The following is a 26,532-nucleotide window of genomic DNA, read 5'->3' on the forward strand; positions in this document are numbered from 1 at the left end:
TTTTTTTTTTTTTTTTTTTCTTCATTTGGGCTTTTTTTGTTCACTTCCCAATCATATTACCCCACTTCCGCCTTCAGTTTTTTATTTTTCAAAATGGCAAAAATGACATTCCTTTAAGAAAGATTACCAAAAAGGAAAAAACAACAAGAAGCGATAAATGGCTTAACAGCGTGCGAAAAATGGTAACAATTCTGTGCAATATTTGTTCCACTAAAAATATAGCAGAATGGACATAAAAAAGTAATACAACGTCTGGTGCAGCGCCTGCCGCACGTCGTAAAATGACGTTTGTGCAAATTGCGCAAAGTGCATGGAGATGTTGCGGGGTGCGAAAAATGTAGGAACAGTGAAAAATTGTATTCGTTGCTCAGAATGAGCCGATTGCACAAATGTTCACGCACGCGTATTTACATATGTATGGGCACAAATGGGAATGGAAATTTCTTCAAATTTCTTTTTTTTTCGGCAAAGGTTTTGGAAAAAAAAACAAAAAAAAAAGGTAACCAAATTGAGAAAGCAACAGGAAGGCACGTGTAATGTGTGTGTTTAAGTTACATATGAACCGCGTTTACATTTTTCTACTACAATTACCAGTGTATTTCACACCAGCATTTTGAATTAAGCAAAGGAAGAAAAAGGAAACCGATTAAGCGAAATGAACCATTAAACTATAAACCTATCAAATCTATCAAACCAGTCCAACCGATCAAACAGAATAATCAAAATTGAATAGATCTCCATTCAAAGAACAGTTCCATGTTGTGCAACGTTTTACGGGAAAAATGAAAATTTACACAAAAGCCCTTCTCTTCCACTTTATAATTTTACAAGTAATTTAAAAATCCTCAATCAATCGTAAACACGTTTTCAAAATGGCAGCGCTGCGCATGTATACATATGCTTAGCTTTAATCTACATTTGACTCTTTACAAGAAAAGAAAAAAAAAAAAATTAAATGTAGACCCAATAGAGCATATTATCAATTCTTCTGCTAGTGCATACTTGCATTATTACATATCTCTGCATACGCAAATGTTTTGCATGTTGGGGCTATGTACAGAACCAAGTGCACAGTTTTACACTTAAAGAACAGTGCCCACCGCGCTGCGTCTCATTTCCACGCATTCTCGTGACAGGTGTGATAATTTGCACGGTTGTAAAGGTGCTAAAGTTGCATAGCGGTTAAGTTGTTACGCTGCTGAGCGCAACAGACGGGGCGAAATAACTCACGGCATAGCACACGACCACGTCTTACTTGCTACCCAAAATGATCTCACATACAAATGCGCACATATGTGTATATGCATACACATGTGCATATTTCCTTTTAACGTAATGGTGGCACCACCCAGTTGTACCGTTGCGCACAAATCCTTCAGCTCTTGTCCTCCGTTTTTTTTTTTTTTTTTTCGCAAAATACATTCATTATTATTCCTTCAATTATAAAAATGCCAACAGGTGTACAGCAGGAGGTATGGATTTATGAAGAACACAGCACAAAGACCTGAAATAGGCACTTTGAGAAATGTAAAGTTGTACAACAGCTACAACGCGAACCAGTTGAAACAGCACTGCGAAGTAAGGCGCACAAAAAAAAAAAATATATATATGTATACGTATAATATATATATATATATACATATATATTTTTTTGCGCACGCCGGGCGCGCCCCCTACCGCTACAGACATCGAGAGTCGTGTGCACCGGACTTGGCGTCGTAAATGGGGTTGGAATTGGACTAGAGCAATTTTGGGAGAATCTCATCTCCGGGTATAACTCGATTGACAAAATTACCAAATTTGACGTAACAGGTATGGAATGTGGCATAGGTAGCGAAATTGATGAAAAAAATTTCAACCCCTCTGATTATTACACAAACAAAAAAGATGCTAATCGGTACGATGATTGTACACACTATGCTGTAGCTGGGGCAAGATTAGCCATAGATGACGCAAAAATTGACTTACAAAAAATTGACTGCAACAGAGTTGGGACGATCATCGGAAGTGGGATCGGTGGTTTGCTTTTTCTAGAAAAGGAAATGAAAACATTTTACGAAAAAGGACATAAAAGAATAAGTCCTTATTTAATTCCAGCAATGATAGCGAATACACCAGCAGGGTTTGTATCCATGGAACATAATTTAAGAGGTATTTCACTTGGCATGTTAAGTGCCTGTGCAACCTCTGGTAACACAATTGGGGAAGCATATCGTTATATTAAGTATAAAGAATACGATGTGATGATTTGTGGAGGAAGTGAGGCAAGCATTACTCCTATAAGTTTTGCCGGATTTAACGCATTAAGGGCATTATGTAGGGGATATAATGACAACCCTAAAAAAGGGTGTAGACCGTTTGACTTGAAGAGAAGCGGTTTTGTCATGGGAGAAGGGGCTGGAATTTTAATTTTAGAGTCTTATGAACATGCACTTAGGAGGAATGCTAAAATATATGGAGAAATTTTAGCATACTCTTCCGAAAGCGATGCATTTCATATTACATCCCCAGAACCAAGTGGACGAGGACTCTGCAATTCTATCAACAAGGCTATAAAAAATGCAAATATAGACATATCGGATGTTAAGTATGTGAATGCACACGGAACTTCTACCAACTTGAATGACAAAATTGAAACAAAGGTATTAAAAACAGTGTTTAAGGATCACGCGTATAAGTTGCATATATCTTCTACTAAAAGTATGACTGGTCATTGCATAGGAGCTGCAGGCGCAATTGAATCCATCGTATGTTTGAAAGCAATGCAAACAAATATTGTTCCTCCCACCATTAATTACGAGAACAAGGATGAGCAGTGCGATTTGAATTATACACCAAATAAGAGTTTACACGCGAAGGAAAATATAGACATTTCGTTAAATACCAATTTAGGATTTGGTGGACACAACACTGCTCTGTTGTTTGGGAAAATTACAAAATGAGGTAGCTAGTCCATGCAGCTACACAATATGATGCCTGTACCAAGTGTGTTTTTCTTTTTTCTTTTTTTTAACACAGTACAGTATGCAGCGCGGAGGGGTTTTCCTCTTCATGTGGCACTTGCCTAGGCAGCTATCCCAATGCCCTATGGCCAAGGGGATTTCCCACATGGGTTATTAGCGACGTGCCATCTTAGTCACCCTACACTTATTTACTGCACGTATGTATGCACGTAAAATGTAACACTAATGTCAAACTTGTTGTAAATTTTTTTTTTAAAAATAATGCTCGCACTTATGCCTCCTTCGTTTATTTATATATATATATATATATTATTTTTTTTTTGGCAATGCATTTATAAATACACAGTTTGCCTATCAGTTGTGATGTAACCACAATTTGCACAGGAGAATCATATCTGGGGATTTGTGTTCGTTTTTTTTTATTTTTCACTTTACATCATAAGTAGGATTGGGGGCACTGCCATATAAAACAACGCAAAAAAGAAAACAAAAAAAAACAAGGCCTTCACACCCTAACGAGACCGCCACGTAGTAGCGGGATAGTTGCCATGTATTTGTGAGGCAAAACATTTGGGTGATTCGTATTCTTCTTTATAATTTTTTTTTTTTTTTTTGTTTTTTGACGTCCCCTTGTTAACTTTAAAAGAAACCGCTGAGGAGAACATTCAGCGAAGTGAAGAACATTTTAACCGCCCTGCAGTGAGAGATGAATTCTCGCGCCGGCGACAGCAGTTCCCGACAATTGTCAAAACAGTGAAAGTTTCTTTTGTTTTGTTTTTTTGTAGGCGCATTACTATACTATCTTTTTGTCATGAATAACGAAAAGTTCTACCTTCACGTTGTTGTGAAGTTAGCCATATGTTTGTTTATCCCTTAAGAAAATACATATAGTGGTACCTCGAAGGGGAAGATATATATATTTTTTTTTTTGCTGCAAGTCAGGGTTATTTCCATTTTTGCAACGCGTTCATGCCTGTTTGCTGACACACCCAATTGTGGATGTCCAGGGCTGGAGAAAAACGAGTACACATTTTTGTGATGCACACATTGTGTGAGGGGGGGGAGGGTTCCAGGTATACTGTATGACTCACCCATTGTGTGAGTGTTTGTCTCGCAGCAGAGTTACGTGAAGTAGTAAAAGGCGTGAGGGGCGCACTGAGCAGAAGCACGTGTTCAGTCCCCCTCCCTTACCCCGCCTGAGCAACGTGCGACATCCGTGAATCACCGTGAAGGAAAAAATGAAAAAAATAAAATTAAACATAACGCGGGAAGAGCACAACTTACAGAGTAATATATACTATGTGTGCGAGAAGAATATACTAATTTCACAGCTCAATCTTACCATCAGCTATGACGAAAATAATATGGACGAAGATGAAATTGTTGAGCACAGTAAAGATACCATCAATAACAATAGCAATGTTAAAACGGCAAAACAACAAAAATGGATTAACATAAAGATATCATATAGCGATGAGCTAAATAACTTATACCTAAACAATGTGATAAATAATTTGTATGATTACATTTTTGAAAGCAAAGGGAATAATTTTAGCATATATAAGAACGACCGTTGGCAGATTTTTATAAATATTTACATTTATGAGTATACGCCATTTATATATGACCATATTTGCAATGTGATTAATGTGCACCTGTCTCTTTTGCTAATCCCATTTTGCTTCTACGACTTTGATGAGAAATGGTACAGGTGTGTTCAGAATTATGAGGAGTTGGGGCGGCTTTTGTCAGGCGGAAGTCCTTTATGTGACCCTGAGGACAAAGGAGGAGAAGCCTCGACGGACATCATAATTTTAGATAGAAACGAACAAAACAAAAAAATAATAATAAACCAACTGGAAAATAACAATTTTGATTTGTTTGTTGAGAAAAAAAAAGGAGAGACCGCAGAAGGGCTGTTCAAAAGAGTGCTCATAAAGTACATCCCATTTGTGCGAACAGCAAATGTAGATGACCAACTTGTGTACGTAATTAAATTTGTGGAGTATGAAGACTTTCTCCTACGAACACAAAGCACAGATGATAATATTTACAATAGTATAGTTGAGAAGCATTCCTTCTGCAACTTTACAAAAAAGACATCATTTGATAAATTGCCCTGTGCAAGTAATGCTGACAAATTTGACCCACATGAAAATTATTACATCCTCTTTAATGCGAATACTGCGACTGTTGACGAAAACAGCATTTTGGAAAACTCCAAGGAGACCATCCAGTTTTATTACGATTTCATTGTCAATTACTGCACCAATTATTTCTCTGCACATTTTGTGAAGTGAGAAGCAGCAGCCCCGATCATTTCCACAGCAGGTATAACAAAATGACTTAATAAATGGGGTCAGTTTTCTTGTTAATTCCTTGGCCCCCTTCATCCTCCCCTATTTGAGAGCAATTTTTCTGAGAAGCTCCAGAGTTCCTGCGCGGGGTGTGCACGATGTGCAGGCATTTCAATGTGTGCACATTGTAAGAAATAAGGGCAGTGTGCGCGCGCACATATGCGAATGTAGGTGGGTAAAGGTGAATATCTGCCTTCGCAAGTCAGATCACATGTCTTTGTTGAAGGGGCCACCAGCCGCCCCTAACCATCACACTTATGTTTTTAATGTTTCCAACCATTTTGCGTCACCGACGATTTAACAAATCAACTGCTTTTCGTGGCAAACAAATATCAGCATAAATTGCGATCTTAATTTGGGCATCTACCTCGGACTTCTTTAGATCCCGCGCATAGCTCCTGACATAGTCCACTTTGCAGTCGGAGTAGTAGGAGCCCTTGGCCAGCATCCCTCTATCTACAAGGCACACATATCTACGGGCATTGATGGGTCAACGGGGAAAAGAATAAAAAATGAATAAAATTTACACAGATGAATGCATATATAGCCGCATGAACACCTTCTATCTTATATGCCCATAACTGTGCTCCCATCGCGAGGAAACACAAGAAAATGCTCGCGCACGTGGTCCTCTCCACGTGCAACACAAACTCACAGAATGGTCTGGGCGCCTTGCAGGGGGGATTTAGAGAAAATTAAATTTTTGGCCATTGCCCTGAACCAGCATTCTTCGTTTCGAAAAAGTTCAGTGCGCACCAGTCCCGGGTTAATGGACACGGTGCACGCCTTGGTTTGTTCGTTCTCAAATCTGGGGGGCAAGCGAGGTGGGAAAAATGGGGATACGCACGGAAACATATACATAAATATATATATATGTACTTGTGTGTACTTATCTGAGGGCGCGCTTTGTCCATTCGTGCTATACCACAGACATTGCACAACGCACAGTAGGCCCTTTCTATTTTTACCTCCTCTGCAACTGCTGCGTGTAGTAAAGCATGCAGAGCTTGGAAAAGTTATACTCCCGTCGGTATAGCAAATTCGAGTTGGTATTCTTGTTGGAGCTTTTGTCACATATAAAATCGTAGTTTACATCCTGCAGTGCGGTGAATGGGTGTGCCGAGCAGTGGGTACTTTTCCCGTGGGTGGGGGGCACTTTTCTCACGTATTCTTTTTTTTTTCCATTCCTAATTGTGTCAAAAAGAATATAGTACATACCGATTCTTGTAACATACTATGCGCTATGCTACTCAGATTTACAACCAGCGTGTCTGATGCTACGATTCGCTTGTGAAGTAATTTGGTTAAGTAGAAGTGGCCCAGGTAGTTAACGAAGAAGGTCCTTTCCACCCCATTTATGTACTCAAGCTTTCTATTCACAATTCCTGCGATTATATATAATGGATGTTAATGGGGGTTATGTTAAGACAGTGATGATACTGAGTGGGCATGGGTGCCTGTCAACCACATGGGGAAGGCGCCGCACAATTGCTGAAAGCCGCAAATGATCCGGAAGAAAAAAAAAAACAAAAAGAAAGATAATAATAACTTTACCCGCGTTGTTGACAAGTATATCTATTTTGGGGAATTTGCTGAGTATCTGATTGGCACAGCTTTCTACGCTTTTGTAACTTGCCAAGTCAAGTTGTACACAGTGGATCTTGGCGCTGCGTGTGGGCGGAGGGGTGGGTGTGCATGCGCAGCTGTTCACGTAAAGCGGTTCATGTGCCTCTAATCACATGCTGCTTTCCCCACACGGCTCATTTTCTTACTCGGGATATCTGGTCAACAAGTCTGTCTTCACAAATTCCATGTGTTCTACCGATCGGCAGGCCAAAACTACTTCGCACCCGAACTTCACGAATTCGATTACGGCAGCTAGCCCGATTCCTTTATACCCCCCTGCAAAAAAAAAAAAAAAAAAAAAAAAAAAACAAAAAACAATGGGCAGCAACAAAATAATCAAAAAAGAAAAAGTGCACACCACGCAAAGGGGATGCTCTCTTTTACTAACACAGACGCGATAACAAATGGTGTAGGGACTACGGGATCGTAAAACGATCCAATTAATGGTAATCACGTACCCGTCACAATAACGCACTTTCCTCTTAACAAATGCGCATTTTTCATCACGGATTTTGAAGTACCACCAATGTTCGTGACGCACAAAAGATAGTAGTAAGTGACAATGACTGAGATGTTGGTAATGTATTCGTAAATTTTATCATCTCTTGAAGACAAGTTTGAGTGCTTTTCTTGAAGAACATAGATTAGCACTTTATAGAGCGGTAAACACCTGCATATAGAGGGGAGGCAGCAACATGGCACATTGAACACCGGTGGAGATGTGTGTGTAGGGATATATTGTAGGTAGTTACTCGTACACATGTGCACAGTTATTACGTGTACATATATAAACACACGTGTGTTTTAAGACACGACACCACATAGGTTGGTGCTTGGCGAGATGACATGCAAAATATGCATTACCATATTACTCCTGAGACTAGGATAAAAATGAGGAACCGTTTCAATGAGGGATCAGTCAGAATAACCCCCAGAAATGATCTCGCTTTGTTTTTCACTTCCATTTTTTTTTTTGTTTTTTTCTTTCGTAATTCGTGTGTTATGCCTTTAGTCAAAAATGAGCTCAGGTGAGGACCTTCCAAATGTATGTTACGCGCGCATATTATATCATTTCAAAAAAAAAAAAAAAAAAAAATTGACTATTGCAGTGGAGCTGCTTAGCACTAACTGGAAAACCTTTTTATGGATTGCATCTTGGGGGACTTATATTAGCAACACGAAAAAAAAAAAAACATTCCAACCTCTACGCAGGAGGGGGGTGTGCGGGTGTACATGTGGAACGGGCACAAGCCAAGTGCGCACATCACGTATGCAGCATAGGCTTCGCAAATACCTGACTGTGGAGACTGTGGATTGGGGTTAAGGTGTTGAATCTATTCAGAAAAAAAAAACAAAAAAACGGTTGCATCATTTTGCTACTTTCTTTTGCCTGTTTGTTCTTTTTCCTGCACACATGATGTAGAACAATGTTAAAGGGTGCTGTGTTATGCGGCGGGCATGTTGCTCAATGAGCCGGTGTGTATACATACATGTACATATGTACATGTGAGCATTGTACATTCCTTCCTAAGTATAATTCCCACCACAACATTGTCGCAACCATTTTTTTTTTTTCTCGTCCTGGTGCATCTGCATTATTTTTGCTCTAGATAACATAGGTGCATATAAGTGAGCTGCTATAATCAGAGAAAACTTTTTTTTCGTCGTTTTGCCCTTGCAAAAATGTATGTAAAGCACGACATGTACGTGATTAAGCTTTTTAACTCTTTTTTTGTTTTTTTGTTTTTCTCAGGGTAGAGGCCGCGCACACCATCGCTATGCTTGTGCTGATTTGTTTTTTTTTTTTTTTTTTTTTTTTGTTTTTTTTCTCTCTCTGAAGTGTGAAGTACCTTTTTGCAATTGCGTTTATTCGCTCGCCCCCCAATTTTGAACGCCCACCCAGATGATTCCTTGAGTATTTTTTGCATTCATATTTCTATGCACTTGATTCGCGAGCTGACGATTTAAACAAATGACCAAGTGACCGAATGACCAAATGACGAGTTCAGGAGTTGATCAATTAACTAATTTGAATAATTAACTAATTCATTGTTTTTTTATTTTAATTTCTTTTCTACATTTATTGTCGCGTTATTTATGTCATTGCGTTTTGCGTACCTGTGTACCTTGTTTTTTCACAATTTTTACCGTGTTTATCTGTATAGATTTTTTTTTTTTTTTTTTTTTACCTCCACCCCGTTGCTTGTTACCTGTGACATCTTCCCGTTTGCTTCCTGCCCCTTTTCTTGTTCTCTCAAGCACGCAGTTTTGTCCCTCTGCCACGCGAACCATGTAATCATCCTGCGCCCGCTTCTCTCACGCTAGTAACTCCTCATCAATTTAAAAGCCAAAACTGAACATCTTTGCTAGCGCAATGTATTTATATATGCGTATACATACTTTAAAACAAAAAACATAAACCCAGTTGCAGCTTTTTTTTTTCTTCACGCACGTAATGAACGACTCCTACATGTGACCTTGTAACCGTCCACACCGCTGCCACCTAACACACATAAGTGTTTCCTATGCATTTTGTACATTCCTGCACCGTTATATGCGTTTGGATTCACCAGCCTAATTGTTTACTTGAATAATTTTTGAATCCAATTTAAAGTTTATTCATTGGAGAGAAGTCTTAGCGTCCATTGTGTGGCACCACATCCTCCAGCTTCTACAACAATAATTTGTGCCGCGTGTAACCCCCATTCTTTGCAAGATGAATTCGAAGATATTGGAGGTGCTGAACCTGATCGACGAGAAGTCGTTCAAGAAATGCGAAAAGGTAATAGCAGCTGGGCTGAAGTCAAAGAAGAACGAGAAACTGTACCTTCTGTTGAAATGTCTTCTCCATTCACACGTGAACGAGATAGACGAGTGTAAACAGATTTTGGAAACACTAGAAGTAGATGACTCCGATGAAAATGTGTTTTATATATTAAGAACCATATACACAAATTTGAATGAGGGTGGAAAGTTAATCCATTTGTATGAGGAGAAAATAAAGAAGGCAGAATCGGGTAAGAAGGGCCTGAGCATCATCAATGGAAGCATCGGTAACGTTGGCAGTGCCAGCAGCAACAGCCTCAGTACATTGGTGAACAATAACAATTTGAGAGTTGCGCAAAAAGAAAAAGTGGACGTGGAGATGATTATAAGGAACCTTTTGGATTATTGCCTAAATACGAGTTTTTTCAAAAAAGGAAGTAATTTGTCCTTAAAATTGTATAAGCAGACAAATGATTCAAAGTATCTCCTGTACAATAGCTACCTCATCTACATGAACAACTCGAACAACAACGCACTAGTCTACAACTTGGCACTCAGCTTTTTAAAAAATTATAAATGTTACAGTAACAATAAAGTCACAGAGAATTTTTCTTTTTTTTTAGTGTTTTTTTTTATTAACATAAAATTGAGAAATTATGAAGAGTGCATGAAGATATTGGAATACGCCAAGAGCAATAATTTTTTTCTCAACCCATTACAGTACCAGGTGTACAAATTGTACATACAATTTATTTTCAACAAGCTAGAGAATTGTATTGACATTTTAAAAGGACTAATAAAGGAGCTCCCAGAAAACAGCGACTACTACATCCTCTACATTGACCTCATCATTTATTTGCTAAGCAAACATAACCCAGATATGAAGGTTGAGAATATTTTTAATCTGTACAAAAACGATTTGATGTACTTGGAATTTTTTCAAAAATGTTTCATACACATGTGTGTTCAGAAAGTTAAGGCATTCCCCGAGAATATTTGTACCTTTTGGAATTGCATAGAAAAGGAGGGGGGACATGGGTCTGGGGGTTCCCACAGCTACTACAAAGAGGTGATGAATTTTGTTCTTTCTATAGACCAGATGAGTATCAGCACGAGGAACCAGGTGGGAAGTGGACAAAACGAGATGGAAGGTAGTTGTGCAGATGGGGACAGTGGCCCGAACGATGTCGGAAGTGACAATAGTGATGCAGGAAGTAGTCATCACGAAGGGGTAAGCAAACGAAAGGCTAAACAGGACTTCCGCACCCCCTTCGAAGGCATAATGAAAAAATTGGAGAACCTAACAGAGGATTACAAAAAGGACGTTCTCAAGATATACAAGCAGCACGATGTAAAGGTGTACTTGTACATGCTACTCTCCTTTATACTAAAAGAAAGCAGAAATTATAATATGTTTTACTCAATTAAAAATCACCTTAGTCTTCTAAAAGACGACATGATAGCTATCCTCATCGTGTTCGCAAAAATCATTTTGAAAAAACTGTACGTAGCAATTAGCACCGAAATGAAGACCTTATCCATGGGAAACTTCCCTCAAAACGAATTGAACAAAGAAATACAAAAGAATATTTTATTGTTCTACAAGCAGATTTACAACTTTGAAAAACTCCTTTATGTGTTGTACAAAAAGGATGTGCACGAATCCTTTAATCGAGTTTTTTCAATGTTTATTCAAGTGACCAATAATATGGATTTAAGACTTCGCGATGATAACTTCGTTGTGCTGTTGGTCGAAATGGCTTTATACCTAGACAAGTACAACCTCTGTCAGCCTGAGCAGAAGAGCAGCTTTGACGAAGCTGTGACGCACATGCACAATTTGGTGAACAGCAAATGTGACGGGTTGAACCTCGGAGGATGCAAAAGCGTCGATGAGTTTCTAGGCCCCATTGGATCCTACCAGTGTGCAGTAGTGGAGGGTCAACAAGGTTCCAATGCGACGAATGGAGGAAGTACAGGGAAAGAAATCAACCCAGAAGCGTACCACATCCCGAATGTCCAAAATAGGAGCACCACCATTTTTGACATCAATGGTGCAGAGAATAAGGACAGGGACATCCAGTTAACCAACAGGGGGTATTACATTGCCGCCCTTAGTGTTCTAAAGTACTCATACAATTATCGCATCCGCATGACGGAGAAGGAGAATGAAGAGAAGAAAGTGAAACCCATTCTAAACAACGACTACATAAATGTTCTTGTCCTGATGATTTACCTCAACAACGTGATCGGAAATTTCACTAATTTTTCAGGTCTAATTGATAAGCTCAACATAAAGAACATCCAGTTAATCACGTACTCACCCATTTTGTTCATACACACATATGGCTATTCCTACTTTAAATATGCTGAGAATTTGCTAAAAAATATTTTGAACTATTACAATGTACAGCAGGGAAATCTGAAGAGCTCAATCTCCAAGTGCTTTCAAAATAATTCTGTGTTTAAGGTGAACGAAATTGTAAATGCATATTTTTTGAATTCCTCGAATATCATTTTTTATTTTATTAAGTTGTTATACATTTATAAGAAGCAGCTGGAGGCAGCGAGGGGTGGTTTCCACTTCAACATGTTTGGAAGTGTGCAAAAGGACTACGCGATTCATAATGAGTACTGCACGAAGTTTCCCCCCATGAAGGAAATTTCCAATGGAAAGATCAGAAGTGATAAACCAAGTGGAACGAAGAAGTCGGTAAAAGGAGAAACAGCAGGTGCTAAGAAGGAGGCCACCAACGCCAGCAGCACGAAGGGAGTTCCTAACAATGATGGTCATAGCAACGCCTCCATGAGCAACCTACCCATTAGTAACGAATTCTTGAATATGCTAAAACGATTAAATGAAGACATACTGCAGGAGGAGCAGGACTTTAAGAGCAACTACTCCAAGTTGATGTTAGACAAGTTTAACTTCCTCACGATAGACAACCAAACCATTCTAATAAAATATAACGTGCCCTCTTTCCGGTTCACCCTGTACAAATCATATGACAGCTTTTTTTACAATCACATTCTGTACGAGACTTTGAACCCGCTGGAAGAGTTTCAATTCCTCAAGGACATTAAAATTTTAAACACAACCGAAGCGAATAGTGTTAATCTACTTAAAGACATAAAGACGGTGTACCCAATGATATTGCTGTCCAACTTTTACAATTTAAAGGGTAGCGTTTATATAACTAGCCATGAAAATATACTTGGTTGTAAAAACATGGGGGATGTCCTTCACCATAGTGATAAAAGCGTTTCACAGGAATGTGCGCAGAGTATCAATGAAGTGCCTTTTGACAAAATCAAAGAGCATGCGAGCTACAGCATCAGCGACCATGAAATTAACTTCTTCATAAGCAACAACATTTATGTAAGCTTCGATAAGGATAATTACAACTACCACAATAAGTATATCTTCAAATCGAACAAACCCACTTTCCAATTTAATCAGAATTCCCTCTCTTCGCCTTTCAACATTTGCCTAACCGAGCTGTTCAACTACCCCATCCAAACGCTCTATCTAAATGCAGTTATTCTAAATACAGTCATGTATTTGTTTCATAAATCCTTTTATTACTTCACCATCACGGATGAAGCTAAGAAGATGAAAATGATTAGTAAGGCCAAATGTGCCTTCCTCTATCTAACCTATATTGTCTCCTATTATCAATTAACAGAGGGAATAACCAATGCGGACATTCTTTATATGCAAAAGGAATTAGATGACTTCACCGCAGAGGCAGACATGTCCCATCTGAAGAGAGAAAACGACCATGTGAAGAATAATAAGGGGGCAATTCCCAACCAAATTACCCCATCAGTCGAATGTGCTATGCGTAATGATAAAAAGACAACGGGTAAAAATTACATCCCAATAGATCCCGTCTTCAAAAAGAAATATGGACAAGATGTTTTCAAAAGGTATGAAATTATACAGGCCGCGTACCACAATGACATGTATAGCAAAACCGCCGCCCTGCATTATAAAAGTCTATTACTAAATTTAAATATGTACATAAGAATCCTTGCTGGAGATAGTAACGTGCAGGAATTCACCAACAAGCTACAATTCTTGGACAACATAATTTACCTCAATATTTCCAACGAATTAAATGTCTTCAAGCAAATTTTAGAAAACGATGACACGTACCAGATTATAAACATGTCCTGTTTGTTCAAGCAGTACAACTATCTTGTGCACAACATTACCGTCTTGACCTTAATAATTCAGTCCATTTACAATCATGGTAGGAAGAATGTTTGCAGTGAGAATAACATGCTTATCAAAAGTTACCTCATGAAGAAGGTTGCATTATTGTGCGACGTGAATAAAAACTTGCTTTCTCTTTCTGATGTGCTAGACAATTACAAGCCTGTGAAAGCATCTGAGGTTTTGGAAAAGTTCGAACTCGAGTTAGCTGGCGAAATCGCCGCCTCATGCAAGCAGCATGTTTTGAATTTGTACAATTTGTTTAACGGCAAGATGCTCATTATCAAGTCATACTTGTGATGCGTCCAACTGCAGCGGTGAAGAAGAGGGGCAACAATGCTAATCAGCGCGGTGCTTGACGTATTAATCAACCTCGTAGCCGATGTCCCATGTTTGCCACCCTTCCATGTCCACCCTTTGAATAACCTCCTGCGTCCCGCAACCGCGGCAAATACGTAGACAGTTTTTTTTTTGTGCACATGCGTGATTGACCTTGTTCCATTTTTAATTAACCATCTTGTATCTCTCAAATTAATAAAAAAAAAAAAAAAAAAAAAAACACCATTTTCGACGCAACCTTGGGGACTCGCCATAGTTATTACGAATCCGCCCATTTTAATTAAGAACACTTTTTAAAGCATTTAAGAACTTTTATTTTTATGTCAACCTGAAGTTTTGTATACCAAAAGAGTGTTCAGCTCCGTCACCTGCCTGCACACGTGTTAATCGTAATGGCGTCGTGACTACTTAGGCTATAATTATCATGGTTCCCATTCTACAGTTCTATGGAGATGCAGAATTGGACGTGTTACTACAAAATTCTGATCCCGTAAAGTAATACAAGAGGCAGATTAGCTTGCAAAAAATGGATATGTTAAGGCGCATTTATGCAGCAGGTTAGGCCTTTTTCATAAAAATGGGGCAACAGGTGAAACACGCGCAAGAATGAAGGCCCCCACATGGGTGGAGTCATAGCGCGAACTGAGATGCCAAATGGTACAAAATGGGTACACACAATGCACGCAAAAACAAAGTAAAAATTTGGAAAAAAAAGTTAAGTGCATAGAAACACTGTAAATAGAAGTATGAATCACTTTAATTTCACCCCTGGATGTACTCCTTTAGGGGGGGAAGAACCTTGTTAGTGACAAATATTAACTGTATAAAAAAAAGGAAGCATATCATGCGAAACAAGTTTGAATGACACAGGGGGGCAGGTACTTCCACGGGGCGATCTTTAAACGCTAAAATGACAGACCGTTGGTTCGTTTAAGCCCCCGTTGACGTACACTCCTTCCAGCCGTTGGATGCACTTACCGCCGAACTCGTCACGTGGTCAACGTTAAGAACATCACGTAGGTGAAGTACTCACATATGTTATCCACGAGACCGATCCCTGCGAGAAGAGAGAGGAAAAGAAGGGAAACACATGTGCAGACGGAGATTCGTGTAGGATATGTAAGCATGGAAATTACACACGAAATGTCTAAACAAATAATTATGAAGGGTATCAATTTGGGAGTTTTGTTTCTCCCATTATGGAGACCATCTTTAACCCTCCGTAGGTGGCCAACCTGTTTCTGCCTCATCCATGGACTCTTCCTCTTGCTCGAAAAGCTCAAATCTTTTAAAGAAGGTCTCACTATGTTTAGACAACACATCATCATACCTCACGATATTCTTTTCCATGTTTATCTTTTTATTTAATACGTTCGTCATAAAATATGAAGTGGCTTCACTTGCCCCATCGTATAATGTTTTCAATTTTGTGAAATTCTCATACACATCATCTTGATCATATGTGGCTGTTTTCTTCTTTTTGCTTTTTTTTTTTGACCATTTGGGGTTGTTCCTTTTTTTGCTAATCTGATCGCAGCGTTGGTCTGCTTCGATATTATTTTTCGTTGGGGTCTCGAACCGATCCGACTCATTCGCATGGTTTAATAATTTATTTACATGTTCGGATAGTTCCTGTTTTGCTTCTCTACTTATTTGAAAAAATTTTTCGCACGAATCATCTGCTTTATAAGAATCCGCCGAAGCTATGCTATTTGTCATACTTGTGTTTTTACTTGAGAGACCAGCTCCGTCTGTAACGTGCACCTTATCGTGCAGATAACTTGCACATCGCAGCCGTGTGTGCTTTTCACTGCTTCGAAATGGGGTTTGTTCTTCACTCATACTGTGGTTGTCTTCGAAATGGGACTTGGACCATGGTGTTTTTTTTATTCTGTTACTTGAAAGTGTTGACCTTATCAATGGCTCATTTAACACCAACGTTTGATCATCATTCGTTTTCTGCCCTACGGCACATTTCGAGTTATTTTCCCCATGCGGAAGATAATCTCTACTGCTATTAAATTTACCCATTTGTTCGTGTAAAATGTGTTTTCGAAATTAATTCACAAGTGATGTTCTTTCAGACATTCAGCAAAAGGCGTATTCTGAGAAGCTTGCACATGAAGATATATATTTTTTTTTTTATCCATACGTGTACGGTGAATCAGTATTTCTCTTATTTTGATCGAATTAATTATCCCTTGAAATTGTCTTTTTCCGTCTCACTGGAAATAAATATGCACTCATGGATTATGCGGAGAATTACTCAAAAAGAAGGGAACAAATGAGGGCAAAGAAAGGAAAAGGCAAAATGAAAACAAAAAAGAGAAAAAAATGTTCTCCTCATGGTAAGCATTCTGCAGAGTTTGACACTTTTGGAACAGCAGATGATTCAATTCGAGCATGCCTTATGAGAGCAATGAGGATTATAATTTTTTGAGACTTGTTCTGGGGAGCGTTGCCAGCAAATGATGAAGCGCTTTGAGTGCGTCCAAAAGTTTTTTTTTTTTTTTTTTTTTTTTTTTTTTTTACAACTCCCCCCTCGACGACCGTCCCCATGACTAAGAAGTGAAAAAAATTTTAACAAATTGACAAGAGCTGTATATCAATTTAAATATTCAAACGCTTCCCCTGAGTAGAGACAAGGCGAATGTGTGCAACATGTCTTTCTTTCCTATTTCTTTCTTTTATATTGGGCGAAATGACCCACTTATGCTTAAATATGCATAGTTCTACTATCCTGTTGTTCGCTATTGCGAGGAATTTTTTTTATTAATAACGCTGTTGTTTGGTATGAATGTTCAGAATTTTTTTTTTTTTTTTCCATAAATTTTGAGAAAACTTTGCTAAAATTGTCATTTTTGTATGAGCGTTCATAACATTTCTGTTCTCCATGTTTTGTCCACCTTTCAACTTTGTCTACATAAACTGGTGCGAACAGATGAAAATGTTTAAGGGAAGCACTAAATTATGTAATGCTGGAGACAGCGCAAAGGCGAAGTAGAAAAATGGTAGTCATATCTTTGTCTGAATACGTGCATGGGGAATAGGGCACCATCGCACAACATTGGGTGGTGGGAAACACAAGGGCAAGTCTCAACCCCTGCTGCTGGAAACTTAAACATTACCAAAAAGTGAGTTTACAGTTATAGCTTCATTTTTCTACGAAATGTTAAAAATATCAACACACAGAAAAATATAGCAATAGACGTAAACATAGCACCAACCCGAAAGAAACGAAATAAATAACGGAAGAGTGCACAGTTGATACGAAATTGTGCGTTGATAAAAAATTAACAAAAAAAAGGAAGCATATGCATAGGACAGGAAAAAATATATACCGGTGTGGGCGAAATGAAACAAGTTGCATTTCACAAAGGCGTTACTTCGTATCTGCTAGAAAGGAACAAAAGTTGGGCTCAGTGCCCCAGTTTTAGGATGTTAAGAAAGACGTGGGTTACGCTATGCTAGCATTGTTCCTTGATCATTTGAGTGACCTCCACTGTCTCAATAAGGATTATGATTAAAAATTTTGTTAAAATGAGCAGCATGTACTTATGTACACATAATTCAATAAAAGGAAACCTTTTGTTTGTTTGTCAGATGTGTACTAATCAATGTGGTACCCATTAATTAGAATCTGTACTGTTGAGATCAAGGCAGAATGGGAAATGCGCAATTTTGCTATGTAACATCAACTTTATGTTGGTTGAGGTGTACAGGCTGAAACATATCACTCTTTTCCTTTTTTTTTTTGTTTCTTTTGTCCTTCCTATTGATGAACTTAAACCGTTACTGACAATTGCCCCCTTTATGTTACCCTGAGCAGTTCATCATCGGAGGCATTGATTTGTGCAGTTCTTTTTGTCTCAGTCCGTTATATGTGATACTTCTGTGCGGCTTGGCCGAGTATGCAAAAGATGCACATACGGACGCGCCCCGCTGTACGCCACGGGATACTTATGCCCGCGCACCCCTTGGAAGGAAAGGAAAAAACAAAAAAAAAAAACAAAAAAAATACTTCACGTGTTTGCATATTTGAAAATAGGTACATTTGGCGTTTCTACTTATGCGTTAGAAAGTAACCATAAGCATACTATTTGTGTCAATTCTGCCAAAATTGCCAATTTTTGTTTTTTTTTTTTTTTGTTAAGCCAAATTAGGAAGCTTCCTGTTGCACACCAAAACAACCCTCTGATCACGTTATAAGTTGAGAACTCACCTGGAAGAGCTCAACGTAAAAGCGCCTATTCAAAGGAACATCCTCAAACATATAAATGCGTACGCACATACTCGCATAGGCCCATAGGTTCCCTATCAAGGAGCAGCGTACACGAGGAAGGGCTATTTACCATCTGACAGGTCACGCAAGAAAAGAAAACCGAAAATAAAAATGGGGAAGATAAGCATAAAGGACTACGGAAACATGTGCAAGTGGTTTAAAAGACTGAGCAACAAGAAGTCCATGCCATTGCTACCGGAGAAAAAGGAAGAGAGACTGAAAAAATTTACAAACTGTTCCCTATACCATATAATGGAAAAGTATGAGTTCGTTCCCAACCTACTCCTACAGACGGAGTATATGTACCCACTTCTGCAAAAGAGCCCCGAGGCTCTGCGCCAGTCCTACTTTAACCACTACAAGCTTTCGAACGAGGGCAACCAGGCGAAGTAGTGACAGTCGCGGCAGAGGTGGATGAGCAAAGTAGGCTGACAGGCAGCCTGCCGTTGATCGTTACCCCCCGTAAATACGGCACATGGTAAGAAGAGCTGTGCAAGGGATGTGTTTTCCTCCCGATGAGGTTAGAGCACACTGCTCAATAATCGTTTCATCTATTTTGGTGGATTTGCGTTTTGCGTTTGTTTTTTTTACAACCTTGTACAGCATGTGCATATTATTCTTGCCAAGCAGTGCCATCACCTGCATGGCGCAGTTGTCCAAGTTTGCACTTTTTTTTTTGGTATAAATGCAAAATGCAGCATGTCCCTCAACCATTTTACCAACTTTTACTGACACTAGATTAACCGTTTTAGAGGCTAAAATGGTCAGCGAGGTTTGAATATACGCCTGTGCGCAAAAAAAAAAAAAAAAAAAAAAGAAACTGCATAAGCATATACATGGAAAAATTTAAAAATTCACGCGTTATTCGTGTGTTCATGCTAGGCTCATTCGATGCATAAATTTGATGTGGGAAGCTGACGGGGTAGAATTAATAAACACACGAATGACACACTAACTACTACTACAGCAGGGGTAAACAAATGGCCCCCTATGCGCTACTGCAAAAAGGCGGCAATATCTGAACTTCCAAGTTGACCATCAGCAGCCACACACATGTGCGTGCATGGCACGGCGATTTACCCCGGTTAACTGCACCTCCGTAGTTGTGCACATGCCGATTTGTGCCCATAGTTTTGGGCTTGAGAAAAAAAGGAAATAACAAATTAAAAAATAAAAAAGAATGGAGGACTCCGTCTCCATTGTGACGTTGCGGTGCATCAGCGAAGTTGCCACATAAGCAGTGACTCACGTCAGATGTTCCTACACATCGCTTACCACTTCACCGCTACACTTCTGCGTCCTCTGCAGGCGACCCATTCTCGTCTGCGGGCTTGTCGTCTGTACCCGGTTCCTTCCCCTGCTGGCCGTCTACGCCGGACGCGACGCTGGCCAGGAACTCCAAAACTTGCGACTTCTTCTGGTAACTTATATTAATTTTGTACGAATTGGGGTACTTGCTTTTTTGTGGCCAATTAAGAACTATGTAGATAAAATCTCGGATGGCGTAGGACAAATTGAATGTATTGTCGTAAACATGTTTTAAAAAAAACACAAGTGCTATGAAGAAGGAGGAGCAGTATTGAAACTTGTCCTTCTTATAAACGTAGAATTTGGGATGGGGTCTTATTTTGAGTTCGTTAATGGTTTCCAATTTTTTGAATAGCAGCCTGATTTTACTTTCAATCCATCCTTTCCAGGAATTGTATATAGCCTCGTTGATGGCCATTATCTGGATATGCAGAAAGTGTTTGTACGTGTCGAACAAGTCAAGTGGCTGGAGTATGTTGCTCCATATGCTGCTGCTACTACTACTGCTGCTAGTGCTTGGTGCGCTGACGGGAGTGACAACCCCGTTTGCCTGATTCATAACAAAGGTGACATTCGCACCTGGATTCATTTCCATATAGTTGATGATGTAGTGCGCCCTCTTAAATTCATCTATGAGGATGCTCCTCGTACAGTAAGTAACATTGTGAGTTGAGTTCATACACGGGAAGGCAGGAGTTATAATCGGCATAACGTGTAACTTATCTTTAATATTCTTCTCGGGATCCCATACAGAAAAATTTCTCAATCCATCTACATGATTGTACTTGTTTATATTTTGTATAAGGACAGGGTACTTCCAATTCCATATAGAATATACCCTAAAAAATTTACATATCAATTGGCTAACATTATAATTAGGATAAAGTTGGCAAATTTTGGCTGTCAGTAATGCCCATGAAATTCCTCCAAGAAATCCTAAAATGTTGCTGTAAATTCCTCTGCTTTTTGCCCATAGTTTTATGTACCGGAGGGTGTTTCTAAAGTGGTCCTTGTGAGGCACAGAGGCTAATATCAAGTCGGCAACTCTTATACCGTTAAGAGACCTTACCGTGACTTCGTCTAAATTTTTTAAAATATAATCATTGTCTAGCGTGTAATAACAATCCTTTAGTGTTCTATATGGCAAGGTTGCTAAAAGCAAGTCAATGTCCACATCATCATACATGAATTGAATTATGGGAGTGTAGGTCTCGGGAAGAGCCTGCAACTTTCGTACATTTTTATCCTGCTGTAATTTTAAGTAGAATTCATTAAAAAATATTTCCCTAGTTATATTTTGAGGTGCTAAAAAAATACAATCAATATCACTGTTAGGGGTTATAACTCCTAATCTGTAGGAGCCAAATGTGTACAGATTCCCGTGTATATGTTTTGCATCTTCTTCATTTATCCCTTGACTTATCGATATGTCCACAACAAATTCGTGAAATAATTTATTAATCATTCCTAGTACCCTTTCCCTCTTCTTTAAAGCATGTTCCGTTTCGTATAAATTGTAACTTTTCAACAATTCCACCACATCATTTGCTTTTTTGAAATCTTGCTCCGTCGGGTAACTAAGAGAAATTGGATCTGACACTCCGTACTTGTACTTTTTGTTTAATTCTCCTTCTATGGCCGATTCGTTATTTAATGTTTCTCTCCTACTTCGGAAGGAGGTGTCTTTCCTACCCACTCCTCTTCCTCCGCCATCCTCCTCCAGACTTTTACTCAGCGCACATTCTATGTTGTAATTCAGGTAGGTGTCTTCATTTTCTTCTTTTATGTCACTTAGCTGCAAAAAATCCTCAATCGATTCTTTGCTTCGCAGGATGAAGTTGCTGCACTCCAGCAAGTTTTCGCTTTCGTAGACGGTATGCATTGGGGCGGCTTTACAGGCAGTCTATCTATGCGGCATAAGCTATATATGTTAGCGATATATCTCAGCGATCTATATGCACAACTCTGCGTCCACGTCAGGGTGGGACGCAAAAAAAGGGCGGACCAGAAAAAAATACTTAAAAAAAAGGGGTGTGAACCCAGGGGGACAGGCATAAGCACTACATTAAAAATCAAACGTGTATCCAAAAAAAGGGGGGAAAAAAAAAAAAAAGCTCTACACAGTGCTTACAGAAATTTGAAGATAACTAAAGTGTGGATGTGGGCAAATAAAAAGTGTCTGCAACCGGTCCACAAAGTAGAACACATATAAACTTAAAAACAAAGGCAAACACTCGAACGAACTCGTACAGAAGGGTTCAAATGAAGATGAGCCTGTTTGAACTTACTGAGCCACATGCATAGTACAAATGGGCAGATAAATGTAACATAAAACAGGGGGCGACTTTTCCGGGGTGGACAGGGAAGCAGCCGCGCGTTCAAATGGTTAGATGGTGTGATAGCTAAAATGATTGGTACATCACGCACAAAAGGTTACGTACATGCATGCGGCACACTGCATAATATGCGCACGCGCAGGCAAGCTCGCCAACGCGCTTAGCTACATGCATGTGCGCATACAATAAACAGACGTGGTGTTTAATTACGCAGGTTACGAAGAAGCCCTTGTTAACGGCGAGCACTTGAAGGATGAAATAAAAAAATTAAATAAAGAATAAAATAAATAAATACAAAATGAGCGACAAATAAAATGCGCGAAGGGGAAAACATCAAAAGCAGCCATGGGCACACGTGCAATGCTTCGTTGGAAAGCGCACCGGCCGACATGGCAACAGCGGTTCCTTATGCTGGTGCCCTCCAAAAAAAAGCGCACGTGCGTGTACAAAACCGCGCATAGGTGCGTGGATGCATATATATATACGTGTACATGTCCACATATGTGTACATATGAAGAGACACATTACAAAGGGTGTATACTCGCATGGGGGGAAAAATGTAAAAAGCCACACAATTTTGCCTTTTGCAAACTGTGCCTCTTACACGTACGTGCGGGCAGTATGTCTGAGCATATGACTTAATAGCGTATGTACATGCAGACACATCGTGTGTCGTACGTTTAGGTGTACTTGGGGAATGTACGCGGACGACATGTATGTGCCCGTGCGTATAAAAAACGCATAACGTAAATCATGAACACAAAAAAAAATGTTTATCTTTGCGTGTGTGTGGGATGTATAACGCAGGCTTAGGCGCAAGGTGGACGAGAAAATTCTCCAGCACCAAAGGTAATCGTTGCGTGTATTTATAAACTGCGCATACGGATGTACCGCAAAGGTAAGGTATTCTATGCTGTTCAGAGGAGGGGCGCCTAAACGGATGGGTTACAGCTACCGATAACACTCATGAAACTGCATTGTCCGGGGGAGGAAAATGAACATGGATGTGTTTTGACTCGCCCTGGCAACAATATTTCCCTCGCGTCGTTGTGTCCATACATAACCTTATGCCTTATATTTTCGGCTAACTGGGTTAAACTATGTGTCCTTTCTTAGGGTTGGTGAAAGTAAAATATATTTCAGTATATATGTTTTGACACTTGTTACATGCATTACTTCATGTGGGACCCAAATAAACAGCTGCACTTGATTAAAAGTTCCACATAAAATATTACGTAGTGGTGTACATGGCGATGTATGGGGGACCATACTCTTTCCCTCCAAACTGCTTATCGTGCTTCGTAATGCATGCAGGCAAATATGTACATATATTAATACAGGTTCCATGTACAAGTAGGCAAGTACACTTAAACAGCGTTTGCACTGTCGTGGACGCAAAAAACGGGGAAATGTATAGGGAGGACGTTAAAATACAGGCCTGCGTCCTTTCTACTTATCAGTGGGGACTCAATGGTACAGAAAAATTTGCATCTGCAACAGGTTCCCTATTTGCCGTATTTACTGTACTCGTTTGGGTGAACTTTATCGCCTTCGCTTTGTTTTCCCTTGGATAAGCACTCTACGCAAACTTCACCGTTGCGCTTGTTCCCCTTTCAGTTTGGTGCGTCAGCTTACGCCCGATCGGGAAAAGAATCACATGCGTTATGTGTGAGCATATGCATGGTCCGTAGCATCTGTAATTATGAGTATGCGCAAGCATTTTTGTGAGTATAACGGGTACGTGTTCCCCCGTTTACTGGTCACTTCGCTTCTAAGCACCGGTAGGTGATTTACCTCTACGACTTGTTTTTGGTGGAAAAAAAGTACATGCGCGCGGGGTATGCAAGATGGTATGCGTGATGCATCGGTGCAGTATACCGTAACGAATGCCTAACGCATACGCAGTATGTACATGGGGCGTTCCAGAGCGCTTTGCAAAAACGAGGAGCATGTGTTCTTTGGTGCACGATCAGCATGTTTGACCTCAAATTATAGCAAATGAACATTTCCGTTTTTTCGACAAAAGAATAATTGGTACAATTCCGTTTCTGCCCATTTTTAGATGGTACAAAATGACAGCGTTCAATGGGTTCAAATGATAATTAGGTGTTCTTGTGGTCGTGCTGTTTAAAATGGTGTCATTGTACTATGTTTGTATTGGCATGCAACGCATGCGCAGTTATCAATGCCGACGTGAGAAGCCCCGCAGCAGGAAACGACAACTTGCGATGCGATAAAAAAAAATATATTGTATGTGTGATTCGATCTTGCTTAATGTTGCCATTTGGCTAAGGACTAACAGAGCACTCCATGATAATGGGGCACATGTGAGTCAACCCATAAACGGGACTTGTAAAATGTGAAACGGGGGAGAGGTTGTGATGCACAGTTTGCATTTTGCTGTCTCAGGAAGACTGGAAATATAAAAACACAATAACTCAATGTTGATGAGCGTACATATGGAGAAGTATAGCGTGCGCAGAATTACACTAGCGTAAAAAGGCCTAACATAAAAAAAGACGAACGTCGGGTGCCCAACTGCGCGCGCAGACTACACGCCTGTGCATGTCACAAAAAATACGGGAGTACCTTGAACAGCTTGAAGCGCCGCGCGTCAAGTTCTTCATCGCGCAAGCGCTGTATATTGTGTTCGATATATTTCCCCTTGTTAACAGCCAGGTAGTTTGACAAAAGGGAAAAGAGAAAAATGCGATTGACATTCTGAAATAAGCAACTAGGGAACATGCCCAAACGCACATTACAGTAATTAATAATTATAAAGGCCAAATAATTTAAGCTTAAAAAATAGTAGGAGACCCATATGTCATAATCAGCCATGCCCATGGAAATAAGTGAGGCTAGCAAAAAGAGGCAGGTATACACGTAGTGAAGATTGTTGACCAAATAGTAACTACCTACTTGTAAACCCAAATAGTAAGCGGAGAAAAAAGAAAACAGCAAAGAATGGAATTTTATGTGGTACTTCAAAATTATATTATATTCCAGATAATTTGAGGAGGCTACTAGGAAGAACGTTAAGAGGACGGAAAAACTAGCCACCACAGCGAAAAATATTTTAGAGGTCTTGGTAAATATTAAGCGGCTCTGTCCAAAATGATTATTTATATGGTTTATATGAAATTTGTTTAAGTGGTAAAAGAAATCAATCGAAATGGTTTTCATTTTTCTTTCTCTATTCATTAATTTAAGGACAATGTGCTTGTAAAATAATTTGTCGTTGAGGAAAAAGGGGACACTTCTTTTGGTAGCTTCTTCCGGTATCCCTATGTTGCTGCTATGTGTGGGTTGTCCATCTTCACGTAAAATATTGTACCTGATTTGGTTCCCGTTTGGGATGTCATGTGTGATGAAATTTTTAGGAATTACAGTTGCACGGAGTTCATTGATCTGCATCAGTTGGTCCACGGTCCTATTGATGTAGCGGCCTTCCCGCACATAGGGGTGGTATGTTCGCCGAGTAAAGAAGCTGACATACGGCCGCGAGAGCCTGGCGCCCCCGGCTGTTAGGAATTTCAATTGGCCAAACCTCATTTGGGTAGCCTCACTGTGGCAGGTGCACGAGCGCGTTCTCATGCGAAAATTTATACCTCCCTCCTACGGGCAAATTAACGCATCCTACTTCGATGTGCCGCAAGGTTGATATCGTACCCTACGAGGTGTTGCTTCGATTGATAGATGAAAGTGCGGGGCACTTTCGACATGTACACAGATATATGCACACGATATGGATGCATAAATATTGAAACGCTAATACATGTGTGTGGCCACGCGCCTACACATGTGTGACTTTTTATGCTGACGAAAATATGGCCCCCTCATGTGGTCTATGTTTGCCGTGTATACACAACATAGTGTGCGTTCTGGCTATGCACATGGCGTGGGGATGACGCAGCAGTGTAGTTGCCTTCGTCTACAGCAACAATATTTGCCCTTACTGTGTTCATTTTGTGGCAGGAAATGGGTGAACATTTATAGAGGGTTCTGTCACTCATTCATGTCCAAGCGCGGGACGCCCCACTTTTCCATGTGCAGGTGCGCATATGGGAACGCGTAGAGTTACATTTGTATATATTTTGTTGTTCTTCAAAGCATGCCCATTTCTACAACCCCTTGCATCCAGAAGTGCACTCAGCGCATATGTACACAACGCTGCTGCGCAATTATCTCCATGCAGCATTTCTCCATACGTACAGACGCGTGCACAATGTAGCTGCTAACCAAATGGACCACAAATCGTTTAGATCATTGTTCCTTTTTATGAAGAGTCAGGTAAAAATGCGATTTCCCGCTGGAACGCGAGAGAAAAAAAAAAAAA

General features: G+C 39.7%; 8 protein-coding genes across 8 annotated transcripts; 4 read left to right on the forward strand and 4 right to left on the reverse strand.

The window, feature by feature from the left end:
• Positions 1-1,482: 1,482 nt before the first annotated feature.
• On the forward strand, positions 1,483-2,942 carry AK88_04586 (beta-ketoacyl-acyl-carrier-protein synthase II; the record flags this gene model as incomplete). The annotated part of the gene is made up of 2 exons (XM_012482196.1): positions 1,483-1,578; positions 1,686-2,942. 2 exons carry the CDS (start codon positions 1,483-1,485, stop codon positions 2,940-2,942), a joined length of 1,353 nt encoding a protein of 450 aa, XP_012337619.1.
• Positions 2,943-4,201: 1,259 nt separating this feature from the next.
• On the forward strand, positions 4,202-5,263 carry AK88_04587 (uncharacterized protein; the record flags this gene model as incomplete). The annotated part of the gene is made up of 1 exon (XM_012482197.1): positions 4,202-5,263. The coding sequence occupies one exon, from the start codon at positions 4,202-4,204 to the stop codon at positions 5,261-5,263; it is 1,062 nt and encodes a 353-aa protein (XP_012337620.1).
• A 46-nt stretch (positions 5,264-5,309) lies between these two features.
• On the reverse strand, positions 5,310-7,911 carry AK88_04588 (uncharacterized protein; the record flags this gene model as incomplete). The annotated part of the gene is made up of 9 exons (XM_012482198.1): positions 5,310-5,400; positions 5,611-5,793; positions 5,976-6,128; positions 6,289-6,416; positions 6,539-6,705; positions 6,875-6,987; positions 7,093-7,222; positions 7,405-7,616; positions 7,811-7,911. 9 exons carry the CDS (start codon positions 7,909-7,911, stop codon positions 5,310-5,312), a joined length of 1,278 nt encoding a protein of 425 aa, XP_012337621.1.
• A 1,751-nt stretch (positions 7,912-9,662) lies between these two features.
• On the forward strand, positions 9,663-14,231 carry AK88_04589 (uncharacterized protein; the record flags this gene model as incomplete). The annotated part of the gene is made up of 1 exon (XM_012482199.1): positions 9,663-14,231. The coding sequence occupies one exon, from the start codon at positions 9,663-9,665 to the stop codon at positions 14,229-14,231; it is 4,569 nt and encodes a 1,522-aa protein (XP_012337622.1).
• Positions 14,232-15,259: 1,028 nt separating this feature from the next.
• On the reverse strand, positions 15,260-16,301 carry AK88_04590 (uncharacterized protein; the record flags this gene model as incomplete). The annotated part of the gene is made up of 2 exons (XM_012482200.1): positions 15,260-15,327; positions 15,506-16,301. 2 exons carry the CDS (start codon positions 16,299-16,301, stop codon positions 15,260-15,262), a joined length of 864 nt encoding a protein of 287 aa, XP_012337623.1.
• Positions 16,302-18,663: 2,362 nt separating this feature from the next.
• Positions 18,664-18,945, forward strand: AK88_04591 (uncharacterized protein; the record flags this gene model as incomplete). Its single annotated transcript, XM_012482201.1, has 1 exon — positions 18,664-18,945. One exon carries the CDS (start codon positions 18,664-18,666, stop codon positions 18,943-18,945), a length of 282 nt encoding a protein of 93 aa, XP_012337624.1.
• An 892-nt stretch (positions 18,946-19,837) lies between these two features.
• Positions 19,838-21,742, reverse strand: AK88_04592 (uncharacterized protein; the record flags this gene model as incomplete). The annotated part of the gene is made up of 1 exon (XM_012482202.1): positions 19,838-21,742. One exon carries the CDS (start codon positions 21,740-21,742, stop codon positions 19,838-19,840), a length of 1,905 nt encoding a protein of 634 aa, XP_012337625.1.
• Positions 21,743-24,764: 3,022 nt separating this feature from the next.
• Positions 24,765-25,748, reverse strand: AK88_04593 (uncharacterized protein; the record flags this gene model as incomplete). The annotated part of the gene is made up of 1 exon (XM_012482203.1): positions 24,765-25,748. The coding sequence occupies one exon, from the start codon at positions 25,746-25,748 to the stop codon at positions 24,765-24,767; it is 984 nt and encodes a 327-aa protein (XP_012337626.1).
• Between the last annotated feature and the right edge of the window lie 784 nt (positions 25,749-26,532).

Source organism: Plasmodium fragile (assembly GCF_000956335.1).
Source record: "Plasmodium fragile strain nilgiri unplaced genomic scaffold supercont1.68, whole genome shotgun sequence".
Classification (NCBI taxonomy): domain Eukaryota; phylum Apicomplexa; class Aconoidasida; order Haemosporida; family Plasmodiidae; genus Plasmodium; species Plasmodium fragile.